The following is a 13,162-nucleotide window of genomic DNA, read 5'->3' as shown; positions in this document are numbered from 1 at the left end:
TGATCATGTCCTCAAACCTCTTGCAAAGGACTTGGTTTCTCAGCCTGTGCCTCTGGACACTGCTAGAGAGGAGTCCTGACTGTCRGTACCTGTCAGCAAGTGCCTTACTAGGAACAGCAGCAAATTTCCTAAAACTTGTACCAACAGAAGCAGAAACCAGGGCTGGAACAAAGGGCAAGCCTGATCACCAAGGATGAGATGCATCTTAAATCTTTTTATTATTCAACATCTATTTTGTGGTAGCGCCTAGAGGCTTTTGGACTTCGGCCCTCATTGCACCAGACACCATAAGCACTTTGAATATGACAGTTGCTCTAAAGAGTGTGGAAAGCTGAGCTACGGGTCCTACATGCAGTACAAAGACAGTGTACCATTGCTTTATCAGCAATACTCTCTGCACCCTCGGATGCATGAGGTGACATTCACCAGGGTGACATAGAGCAGACAGGAGCTGTGGAAGAACTGGCTCTTTGCAGGGTTATACAGGATTGTGTGTAGTAATAAACAACAACCAGAGATGTAATAAATGACGTAAAACATTTCTAGCAATTTGAATACTGTTTAAATATAAACATTGCAAACGAAGATCTCTTACTGAGAGAAAATAAAATTGGATGCAAAAATACACCAACGATATATATCTATCTATGGATATACAGCCAAAGATTAGGAATAGAAATTCAAGAGTGGTATAAACAAGACACATGAAAAGTGGTATGGTTTGCCTATGCATGGTTTGCACAGTCATTATGCATCTTCCTTTTGGACTGACTTTCTACAAACTGATACAGAAGCTGAAATAAAGAAAAACAAAGAGAAAAGTCCTCAGCTAAACACAGTCTCCTTTTGGCAAGTAATTCCCTTCCTGTAAAAACAATATATAGTTTCAAAACAGACACCCATTCATGTTTTCACATCTAATCCACCTCACAGCAACAGGGGAAAGAGCAGCTGAGGTGATATGTACAGAGAGCTCAAAACATTTTAATGGAATTCAGTACTAGTTAACCCCCACGGAGGCCCCTGGCCAATGTCCCATGTGTGATGGCTGTAAAGCCAGGGCTGTGGCCCACCCCAGATCTTTGGAGCTGCTGGTGCCCAGCAGGACTACAGGAATCCAAGGCATTCTGAGCTACAGCTCCTCTCCAGTCCCTCAACTGGGGTTTCACCTGTATTTTGTCTTTGTTTTTTTTCCCCTCCCAGGAAAGGGCTCTTTCCTTAAGAGTGACCAAGCTATGCAGGAGGTGTCTCCTAGGTCTAGGATGACTGGGGAGCTGGCAAAACAGCCTTCGCAGCTCTCTGGTGAGGTAGTCAGATGGTAGGGTACCGAGCCAATCTCCGGATGGAGAAAGTGGCAGCATGTTCCCAAGACCTCAGAGGGAGTCTGTGGCCAGTGCAAAGAGCAATCCTTGGAAGTGAGGCACCAGGTTAGGTTCCCATGGCTGGATCTCACCTTCTCACAGGAGAATGACGCTTTCCRTAGAGATGCTGAGCACCAAGTTGGAACAAAATACTTTCCGTAGGAAAATACGGCAGTGAATGCTATGCATAGCATTGCTCCAAGGAACTGTCTCCATCCCTGCCCCAAGAGGCTTTCACTAGCCTGGCTGCTGTCCTGTACAGTAAGGAAGCCAAGGGCTGCCTTTGGTCTAGGACACATTTATATAAGAGAACAACGGGGCACTTGAAGGTGAGGATGCCGCACCATCTGCCAAGTAGCTCAGGATGCTTTTCAGTTCACCACGTGTCAAATTSGCCTTGATGTGCAGGAAAGCTTCAAGGTGCCTTTTGCTGTTGAAGACAGAGATATTGGGAGGTGTTAACTTCTGCAGATTTCTGCATCCAGCATAGTGGTCCTTACTGCCAGGCTGAGACCCGCCTGAGGGCCTGGGTGCTGATGCCAACTTCGCATCTGGTTAATTATTTATTGGAGGCCCCAAGCCTATCCTGGGAGTTCTGGGGGTAGGACAGGAAATCTCCAAGGCAAAAGAGTAAACCAGGCCCGAATGTRAAACATAGCCTTTTTTTCTTTTTTTTTTTTTTTKAAATAGGTATTACAGCGTGGCAGGCAGATCCCCATCCCCTCTGCACAGAGCAAGGTAAGGTCTTTATAAGCTTTGGGAAAGGAACATTTAGGGAAAATACTTTGGAAAGAGACAAACCCAACTAAAAGGGCATTGATTCCTTGATGGCTCTCTTGGCACTCTATCAGAGTGAGCACAACCCTACTACATCAGAACTTAGAGTATGTGAATCTCACTCGTTTCAATATTTAACTGTTACAAAGCTCAGACAAAATTCTATATTAGCATTTGCCAATCTGATCCAGCTTCTCTTACCGAATGTCTGGGTACACTGTGGCAAGTGTTGCAACTTCAATTTTAATAGCACCTGAATCTTGAAGTCGGATTATTTCAGCGAGTTTGGGGAGTACAGAATTCAACCATGAGGCTTGAGATCCCTGCCAGAGAAGAAAGAAGTCAGTGTGGCCTTGTGCGGGCCAGCGGAGGCCCAAGGCCTCCACACAGCCCTAGGACCTGTGTTTAACTGGGAGTATAACTGGAGAGGTTTCTGATGATGTGCCCTGGCGAGTGGAGAAGGATGCAAGAGAGATTTTAATAAGCCTTGTTGTTTTGAGTGGCAGTTCTAGCTACAGCTTCCCCCACCCAGCCTTGGATAAACTAGGTGAGCTGGTCTGTTATTTTTAATCCTTTCCTACAGTAGGTGAGGGATTCACTTCTAGCTTAAGGTTGTGACTTCCATATTCACCTGGACAGACCCTCTCTTCCCTTCCCTCACAAAACCTTTTCCCTCATGTTACTCTTCCCTTGGGTATCTGTACTGGCTGCAGCCCCAGGGGATGCAGGACATTGACAGACAAGATAATGCACCTAATAAGTGCCTACTTTCTCCCAGAGCTGGATACCACCCTGACTTTAGCTTTTAGGTACTGTGAAAAACCTTTTCCTGTCAACCTAGGTAAAAGCTCCGCTTGGGCCTGCTTCCTATCTGTTGGATATCCCTGTGAACTGGGGCCTTAATCTCCTGTCCACATTGACTCTTGCTTAGACTTGGCTGTGAAGTCTGTGAAATGTGTGTGTGGGGCGGGGAAAGAGGAGGCTTGGCTTAGATTTTTGTCAGGTAAAGTTAAGGACATGAAAGGAGGGAGATGATTTCAGAGGACACAGCAGGCTAAGCTGAAGGAAACCCTTGCATTTCCCATGTTCTCAAAACCTAAGAGCAGCAGAGTAAAGGACAATCAAGAGTGATGGGAAAGAGTCAAAAACCAGCCTCCACACAAGTTGAACTGAAACCAGAGAAGTTCAGCATTTGGCTAATCCCTGCCCCTCCTTTTATATAAATTTGTKAAAGGAAGCAAACTTTACAAGAGCAAGGAGGGTGAGATCAGTGCTCTATCRCTGGAGGAGAGTAGGCTGTTGGTGTGGGAACCTCCCTCCCTGCAGGCTTSGCACTGGGAAAGCTCTTTCTGCCTAGTGTTTTTCCAGCAAATTAAACAGCATTGGAAAGGTCAAGGAGAGACTGCAGAAAATCTCTTGCTCTGATTCTCTCTGTGCGCCAGCGCGGAGGCTGGGGCACTCACGTACATGGCTGATGCAGAAGGCTTCCAGGGCAGCAGCGTTCTTGGAGATGTTTTGTGCCAGGTTTTGCTGTTGCGCTGGGTTTTTCAGGCTGACCCTTCTCTTCAGCAGCCTCACAATGTATTCTTTGACCAAGTGGACRTGGATCTTTTCTACAATAGCCTGTCGGGAAGGAGACAGCAGTTAGTTTACTGCGGCCAGAAGGGTATGCCAGGATGCAGGATTATCAGCATCTACCTGGAAGATAGCCAAGGGATAAGGGTGCATGGAAGAAAGTGCTGCAGGGTGGTTTGGAGGAGAGTGGAGGAGTGGAGACCCCACTGAGGAAAGTTGAGAATGGAAAAGGAAAATATTCCTGAGCTTCTGGTGGGCAATAATCTAGTGGGTAATAAAGTGCAACATGWTCAGACACTGTTTTGATGGGTAATAAAGAAATAAGGCAGCATGGGCATTTGGGATAAGCATAAGGAGAGGGTGGGTTGTCCATCCAGCTTTTCTTGGGAACACAATAAATTGAGCGTGTAGATGTATCCTTGCTTGGATCCAGATCCTTGAATCTCAATCCTCGCTACTGACTATACTTAAGGAACTGGAAGGGCCAACTTCCCTACAGCTTGKTAAGGGACATCCTAGATACTGAGAATTTCTTTGTACTGCAAGTAATGAAGTGTGGGAATTTTCAAATGTTGTTTTCCTTCGGGAAAARTTTTAAACTGAGAGGTCTATGTGTTACAGAAGAAGCAATAGTACTCCAGAGAAAAAGGAATTCCCCCTACTCCTCCTTTTCTCTCTAATACACAAATTATCACAATTCTAATTCAATCTTAAAAAGACAAAGGCAGGAAAGCAAACATTTTTAATGTGGTGATATTTCACATATGTTCCAGCAGCACRTGACAAAAAAACGTATTTTGTCTGCTTTTTTTTCCTACAGAAAGGGGATTTTTCTCTGCCTTTACGCTGTAGTAGAATTACATGTCTGCCTTGGTTGGAAAAGACTAACATTCATATGGATAATCTGGGGAAGATGCATGTGAATTACATTTAAATTTTTAAAAAACTCTTGAGGAGACTATCTGACAGCATGAGGGCTTGACAGCTTAAACCAGGTCAAGGGATCTTGAGTTGCAGAGGATCAGAGTTGAAAAACCAGGGTTAGTTTCCTAAAACTGTTCCTGTATTTCTCTGTGCCTTACCTTGTAAAAGGGGTCATTTAGACTCTCAAAGTCTGAAATATATTTTCTAGTCGTTTTGATGATCGCATTCATAATTTCATCACTGGAATCCCACTTGTTTTCTGTAAATTTCTTATAAATTGGCTGAAAAAAGTGAAAATCTGATGAGTTTCCTCAAAGCAAGCTCTATGTCCACATGCATTTAGCATTCCTATATGTGCCATATATATCTATGCCCAATGCAGACACGGCACCTTCAGCTCTGCAAACAGTTGTTGGAGCAGGACATCGAAGCCGCTGTTTTCAATGTCACTGAGCGTGCTGAGAATACTGGCTTTGTTGTCATCCTTTTCAGCTATGCTTTTCTCTGTGTAGTTTCTGAAAGGAAATATCAACACGGTCAGAATAATTTKTTTCCAAATCTCAGGAAAAAAAAAAAAGAAAAAGAAAAAGGGAGAGAGAAAGAAAGAGAAATTCAGAGAAATTAATCTTCTCCTTTAACTTAAAATGTCATGACTTCTAAATTTGGCACAATCCTGGCCCTGGTGACCCCGAATGTCTCTGTGATACCTGCAAGTGCTATCACCCCACAAACGACCTGGGGACCTTGCAGCCTTGTTACTGAGCTGGTGGGGGAATCTCTTGTGCTGCAGACATGGGCAGCTGGCTCAGATGAGCCAGGATAAGGAGGGGCCCAACCTCAAGCCTTCCTCTGCCAGCAGAGTGACCCTCCTCTTCCTTCTCTGCAACATCTGCCTGTGATGCACTCCCCAGCACAGCAAGGAGCACTGAACTTTCCTTTAGGACTCTTACCTAAAATGTTGGCAGTTGTTAATATTTGCCATCAGGATAGKCTTGTAGAACTTCTGCTTCTTGCTCTTCTCTTTAAATTCCTCAAAAGCATCCTTGTAGCTGGAAGGGAAATTGGAAGAGGAGAGTGAGCAACTCATCACCAGCTCCCCCAGGATGCTTTCACAGAATCACACAATGTTGAGATTGGAAGGGACCTCTAGAGATCATCTATTCCAACTCTCCTGCTCCAGAAGGGTCACCTAGAGCAGCCTTACCATACCTTTTCAGAAAGGCAGCTAGCTCTCTCGACAGGCAAGACGCTAGCTCTTCACCCAATGCAGCACTGAGATCCTCAGCTCGCTTCTGGCCTCCATAGACATTCTAACAAGAAAAAAAAAAACAACTTCAAAAAAAAAAAAAAAAAAAAAAAAAAAAAAAGGCAGGTTTGGAGCTGCCACTCTTCTGTTTGTCTTTGCACCATGGATGGAGAGGATGGGTACCTTGGGCTGCACAGACAAGACCGTGAATCCACTGGCAATTACGAAGTATAACTACATCACAATGAGGGGATTATGTAAGATTTCCCAAGGTATTTCTTTGTCTACCCTTTAATGACAGAGCTAGGGTATCCTGAACTGACTAGTTCATCTATATACATATAGGATGCAATTCTTTATTCATAACAAAAATTCATGTTACCTGGATAGCAAGAATTGCTAATTCACTGTGAAAATGGCCGTCAAGTTTCTCAGGTTCTTGATCTCCTTTCCATCTTTGGATTTCCGTTTCTAAACATCTACCGAGACAATTTTTGACAGTAGCCTTTAGGGAAGAAAGAACAACAACATTTACCACAAATGGGATATAACAGTTCCTGCCTTCTGTTTGTGCAGACAGTTTTTCTCAGCCACCTATCATTTGTTTGGCTCAGGAGACTTTTGTTCTCTGTCCAAGCAGACTCTCTGTTAAGAGATGCTTTTGTCAGACTCAGAGATACTAAAGTTAAATAAACAAAACCAATTCTCCTTCAAATGTGTGAACTCTGCACTTCTGCCTGACAGCTTTCTTCCTGCGGGGATGGAGGAAGAGCTTTTCTTTGGTGTTGTGACACCTCCCAGTTTCACTTGTGTTTGTTGAGAACCAGATTTACTTTATTTGCATTTACTGGAATCTCCAGGTTGCTCCAGGCAGGGTCAGGAGGAGGTAGCTGTGTTTTGAGGCATCACTACACTTTAACATGGCTGTGAGAAGGGCATCTGTGGTGGCCTCCACCTCACCACTTCATAGCCCAGAAGAGCAGCAAGGACATAGGACATCGTGGCCCAGCTGACTGAATGGATTATTTCAAGGTAGGAGGTGGAGAAGAAATGAGGACCTACATCCCTACCTGTGGTAGGGATACGTGGTGATCTCCAATGCCAGGAGGAAGATAGCAGCTAATAGGAAGGTGACATGTGCCAGGGCCTGAATTCCCAGAATCTGGAATTATTTGTGTGTAAGGCTCTGTATTACCCACTGATTCAAGTTTGGTAATCTTTTTTCATGGCTAACATTTCTTMTGTTTAGGAGCTCTTGGAAAGGTATTCCAAAGGGTCTCACATATATAGATAGATAAATATAATATATGTGTATGCATATATTTTCTTTGCATGCACATTGTGCAGTAAGACTTTCAAAATGGTCTGTACAGTGTTCCTAATGCCTATGTCTCATTTGCTGTTTTTGTGCACGTTGCAGCTTTCACACCTATCTCTCCCATCTACAAGCTATATCAGACTAGATTTAAACTTGGAACTTCTAATTTTCCAGAATTTTAGCCTGAAGTTTTGAGGCATCTAAAATACTAAGCTTTGGGAATATTGTAAGGTCACTTCTTGTGTTCATTAAAAGAAGAGTCCAAAAATTACAGAAACTATTATTCCCTGCAAACAGGTAATTTTTCATCAATGTGATGGATTTTCAAGATGAGATCGTACACATTTGCACTCACCCAAGGCCTGGATATGATTTGTTTCTGGCATGGCTGCAAAGGCCAGGAGTAATACCGAATCCATCATGTGTAAGAATGACTTTTAGCTCTCTTTGGGGACATAACAGTCAGCTGGAAAGTTACCCATAAAGATTTGCAGTTTGATTTTATCCCCCCTTCCTAACATGGGGTTTACAAGAACAGAGTAATTATTTCGTGATGTCCCCAAGGACGTGAGGCTGCATTAGCCCAAAGGCAGCAGGGAGCTCGCTCTGCAAATCCAATCTAGCAGAAGGCTGCTTTGTCTTCCAAAAAAAACCAAAAGCATTCTTGCTTTTTGTTTTTTTTCTCTCCGGAAGGGCAAGGGGACTACATAGACAGCAGAGAATTGTGCATTCAGGACAAGTTTGAGCTGCTCTGCGGGTTGAGAGTCACGCAAGAGCAGGCAAGGGAGCAGAGGGGCCTGAACAKATTCTCACCTCTTCGCTGCCAAGGTATTTCTTTTCAAGCTCTTTGATCAGACTTGATGGCAAGAGGCTTCCAAGCTTAACTTTTCCCAGCTCCTCTGCTAAAACACGATCTTTTCTAATGTCACTGGAACGAAAAAGCCAAACGGTCACATTTTCCAAGGGCAATGCAATTCAAGACAGCTGTTGATGCAAATGAGCAATACTTTTAGAGGACCTGAGTGAAAACCAGATAGAAATGCACATTGTCCTTAGTCAAGACAGGACTTGCAAGAGAGGAAACCGTACCCGGGGTGAGGGTGGGAGCCTGAGCAAGCCCGAGAAGAGTCAGGCATTGTGCTTGAGCGGCTTTGAGTCCCTGAGCCTTTCCTTCCTTCTCACTTATTCTCTTTTTTATCCAAATCATTAAGAGAGGTGCTCGTTGAGCATACAGACAGACATCTGGGCACTGCTTCTAGGAACAGGCTGAGAAACAGCCACTGTCCTGGCAAATTCTGTCCCAAGGACAATACTGCAATCGCCGAATTAGGTTCCACTTCATGTAGCTGCTGTTTTCCAAACATGCTCTAGGTCAAATCTTTCCTTACCCCGGTGAGATAGGAGGAAACTCTATGATGTACGTAGCTATGTAACTGAGTAAGGGTTTTCCTCCTTTGAACTGCTGCCTTATGCGGCAAACTAAACAAGAACTAAAAGTTCTGTGCTGCTCCCGAAGAAAAGTCATCCTCCAACTTGTGCAAGAGGATCGTTTGGCCAGGAGATTGCTGGGCAAAGGGAGCTGCAGGTGTTGCCCTTTGCAGCGCATCATGATCCTCTCAGATAATTACATGAGTGCGTTAGGTTTTCCTTCCCTTTCCCTTTCCCTTTCCCTTTATTGCAGACATAAATCACTCAATTTTCTCAGAATGTCAAGACATGACTTCTAACCTCACCGAGTACAGAATAACGATTCTGCTACTAAAATATTGTCCAAATCTGCAATTAGCTCACTGACTTCCTCAACTAGAGTACAACATTAGCTCTGCAAACGGCTCTGAAAAAAATCCAAGTTTGATGCCCATTATCTACTGACAGTGGAACAAGATGAGAAGGAAGTGAAGGCAAAGGTTGAACAGCCTTAGAACAGTGTAATTTTCATCTCAGAAATGAGACACTCTAATTCTACATCCAGTATAATAAGCAACAACAAGGATATTTTCCATTTTTGCAACCTACAGTGGTTGTATGGCAGAACAGCAGTCCTTGTTTGGGGATGTCCTGTTACAGGGGTCCACCCTTTGGTCTTTTTATCCCACAGAAAGTACAGACTGTGAGTAATGCCTAAACAAACTCCTTTCTCCATGAGATAATTACATCTCACATTGTTATTTATTGGCTCCAACAGGCCAGAAACATGAAATTTCCAAGTTTTCTAAGAATGAGTTCAGGTCTGCAACTTGCTGGACCTGTCCAGCTCACCCCACAAGCGACGCTCTAACCATATGCATGTATGACTACTGCTCAGAAGCCTGCTTGATGTGGGGATAAAGAATACTTTAAAGAATATCAGTCTGAATAAAATGTCCTCCAACCACCCTGGCTAGCTACTGTAAAACTGCACAATATCTCACTGCGCTGAAGTGTAATTCATAAATCAAGAAAATGTGTAGGTTTTACAGCCAGTGAAGCTGTTGCTCACCAGAGATAAACACGAGTGTAAAAGTGTCACTTACTTTGGATAAATGTTGTGTACCCATGAGAGGAGAAGGTAAATATCCTTGTCTTCCAGCTGAGATTCAGCAGTTTTCTTCACCTGAGAAGCAAAATAATTGTGGTAGAGTTCTGCGTATGTGCCACATACGTTAAAGTCAGGAGGATAAAGCTGCTTAATGCGCTGCACCACTACTGTCAAGTCTTCTTTCAGTGTCCTCCCCATGTACAGGAGGTTTTGGCCAGCTGTAGAGAGGTTCTCAGTGGTCGGAGTACGATGTGTATCTTTCATTCGAGTCTCTACAGACTCCTTCACTGTAGCCATCCAAATCTCCTTCCATTTTCTAGGTCTAGATTGCCTGTTGTGGTCGAGTGGGTTCTCTGAGAAGTAATTCTGATCTTCTTTCTCCAGTTCCTTTAATGCATCTACTGCTTGCTGCAATAAATCTGGTTTTACTGCTGCTAGAAGTATAGAATCTTTCAAGATGTCAAAGACTTTGCTCTTCAGAATTTCGTAGACGGCYTCGATGTCCTGCTGTCTGGTTTTCAATTCCTCTTCACTTTTGATAGAAAGGCTCTTCTCCAGGACAATCAGGTGCTGAGAAGCATCCGAAAACTTATTCTCCTCAATGAGTTCCATGATTTGTTTTACTGAGGAAAAAAAGAACAACCTTTCTTTACCTAACAGTGGAGCTTTACATTTCTGTTTTACATAAAATGATGGCTCTGGATTACTCGTTTCTTTATGTTCATGTTTCTATAATGCTAATATATATAATTGTTCCTTGCAGCAGAGGAAATGGAGAGAAAAAGTCCCAAGGAAATGTCCCCAGGCACTACAGCTGTTGCCTGCATTGCCATCAAAGAAAAACTGCAAGGACAGCGTGTTTACTCTTTGCCTTCCCTGCTAGTAACCACARGAATTTTGTGCATGGACCAAGGAAAGTAGAGCAAAATAGCTAAAATAACTGGCATGTGGATCACTCATCTTGAAAGAAAAGTCCTCAAGGTTTGTTAACAGCAATTTTATCATGGAAGTGGCTTTTTGGGGTTTATGACTAAGAGAAATTGCTGGTTAGCACAGATAAACTCTGTGGTAATATGCTGCAGTTATGAATGCAGAGGAAATAAATACTTTAATCTTCTTTAGTTATAGTATTTTTATGATTAGGGTCAAAACARAATTATTCAGTATCCTTTTGAAGACAATAAGGTTGAAATAAAATCAGGATTATCCAAACCAACTTACATTAAAAATTGCCAAATATAATAAAGCAACAGCTAATATATAATTATTCCAAAATATTGAAAGAAATTGTACATTCAGTTCAGGTCCAGATYTATCACAGTGACAGAAGAACATTAACATGTACCAAATGTGATATCTAAACTTCAAGAYCTCAGCTAATAAGCAAGCTTAAAAAAAAAAAAGTATGTGGAAATAATAATATAACTACATAACAAGTTCTAGAGGAAATGCCACATGGGTTTTCCAGATGTGGGTTGATATGTCATAACCCGTGAAATTTTTGTATGACTCATTTAATGGGCAAGATAGATATAACTGAGTTATCCTATTGGACCTACAGCCTGTCAGTTCCTATGGTATAATCTTGGAAATTATTAGCTAACTGGAGAAATTATGGCCCCAAACCAGTTTTTGTTGGGTTTGTAAGAATGAGGGTTTCTATTAAAACTCGTAGGTGGAGAAGAGTTAGACTAATCATAGAACTAAGCTTACTTAATACTCACCTTTGTGACTACAAAACAAAAGCTAGGTGTGCCCTGTTGACAGGTACTGATTAAACAGAATTTAGAGATTTTATTGAAACTCAGGGCTTGTTGTGTTATACAGGTTATACAGCTGGATAACCTGATGAGTAAGTGGACTGAAATTTAATAGCACAAAGCACAATACGCAAATTTAATAGGATAAAAGTTACTCAGCAACAGATAAGATTTTATGCTGCCAGCGGGATATATGTACTATTTGGAAATTAAAGAGGAAGAAAGTGCCTCCACCACAGGTTGATTGTGAAATGATTCCAAGACATATCCACAGAGAGACAGCCAATAAAGACAGCAAAATGGAAACTTTGGTGCATCAGGCATTGGTGACATCCTACCTGAAATACTTCCTAAATTTGGGATGCCTCATTTTCAAAAAGAGACAGCAGAAATGGCACAATGTAGTGGTCAGAACAAAGGCAAAAAGAGGCTGCCTTGAGGAGGGTTTSTCATTTAGCTGACAAAAATAGAGGCTGAGGAGGATAAATACATCCTTTGGAATATATGCACAGAAAACCACCGGTTATGGATAGCAATTAGTACAAGTAGATGTAAATCGACGTAAGTCAGGAATAGGCTTGTCTAGAATGGAAATATTTTGTATCCCAGTAAAGGAGGTATGAACAATAAACTTTACTTTTGTATCCCAGTAAAGGAGGTATGAACAATAAACTGGACTTAGGATAAACTACGGCTTGATGTGTCTATGAACAGGCAATGTGGATCACCTGAGGGGGCAAATGAGGCTTGGGTGAGGCACAGAGTTCTACACAGTTCTTTGTCACCATGGGCAGATGTTTCTCTACCTCTCTACATCCCCTGGTAGAAGAGGAGCAAGTAAGGCTCATTCCGGAGAGAAGACATGTAAAGCTGCTGTTCTGTTGGGAAGGTGACAAAGAACAGCCTAGTGAGCAAGGATCTGAGGTCACCATCCCTGAGCCCATGTTTCCCTGGACTCCTTGAGGAAGTCACCCTAATCTGGTGATGTCTTTGTTTCTCATGGGGACAAATCGTCTCTACCTTCTGCAGCCATTCTGCAGGTAGCTACATCCTATGGGGTGTTCGAAAGGATGATCCAACACTTACTGTTGAGTGGCTTGGAGTCCTTCTTCTTCTTAAGAGCACTCTTAAGGATTCCCATTAGTCCTTTCTTCGCCTTTTCAGGACTCTCCCCAGAAGAGGCATAGCTCCCATTGCTTGTGATGGAAGATGTACGTGAGTGCCTGTAGGCTGCCTCTTGCTTTTCACTTGTTTTTACATAATTCTTGCACCAGTCGTCAGGGCAAACTGGAACTTGCCCAGCTATGGATGTTGAAGGGTTTCCAAGTTCGCTGTTTTCTTCAATGCAATCCTTCGAGTCTTTGCGGATTCCAATAGGACCACTTTGGAGAAAGGGTAGCATTTTCATCATTTTTTTTCTTTAATCCTGTAAATTTCAGAAAGAATTGGTGAGGTCATAATGGTTAACATAAGATCTACTACAGCACAATGTGTAAAGAAAAATTCCAATTTAGAAAAAGAAAAGTTTCTGTAATAGATTCTCAGTGCACAGGGAGCTCTCGAGCACAGATGGCACAAACTCTGTTCTGCAGGAGAGCTCCCAAGCAAAGTATCTTCCAATGATTGAGAGGATGGAGCAGTGCTGTCTAGGTTAATAAATGACGTAAAAGAACATCAATGTGA

The 13,162-nt window shown here is 42.7% G+C and overlaps 1 protein-coding gene across 1 annotated transcript; it reads right to left on the bottom strand.

Annotated features, from left to right (window-relative positions):
* Nucleotides 1-1,254: 1,254 nt before the first annotated feature.
* On the bottom strand, nt 1,255-12,890 carry TNFAIP2 (TNF alpha induced protein 2). Its single transcript, XM_026048713.1, has 11 exons — nt 12,566-12,890; nt 9,715-10,342; nt 8,015-8,129; nt 6,266-6,388; nt 5,847-5,947; nt 5,588-5,686; nt 5,029-5,152; nt 4,796-4,918; nt 3,606-3,761; nt 2,340-2,461; nt 1,255-1,791 (listed from the first exon to the last, which is right to left on the bottom strand). The coding sequence occupies exons 1-11, from the start codon at nt 12,888-12,890 to the stop codon at nt 1,650-1,652; spliced, it is 2,058 nt and encodes a 685-aa protein (XP_025904498.1). The 3' UTR covers nt 1,255-1,649.
* Between the last annotated feature and the right edge of the window lie 272 nt (nt 12,891-13,162).

Source organism: Nothoprocta perdicaria, unplaced genomic scaffold (assembly GCF_003342845.1).
Source record: "Nothoprocta perdicaria isolate Ctin4 unplaced genomic scaffold, notPer1 scaffold_56, whole genome shotgun sequence".
Lineage (NCBI taxonomy): Eukaryota > Metazoa > Chordata > Aves > Tinamiformes > Tinamidae > Nothoprocta > Nothoprocta perdicaria.
The sequence above is the reverse complement of the archived record's forward strand: the minus strand, read 5'-3'. Positions and strand labels throughout refer to the sequence as shown.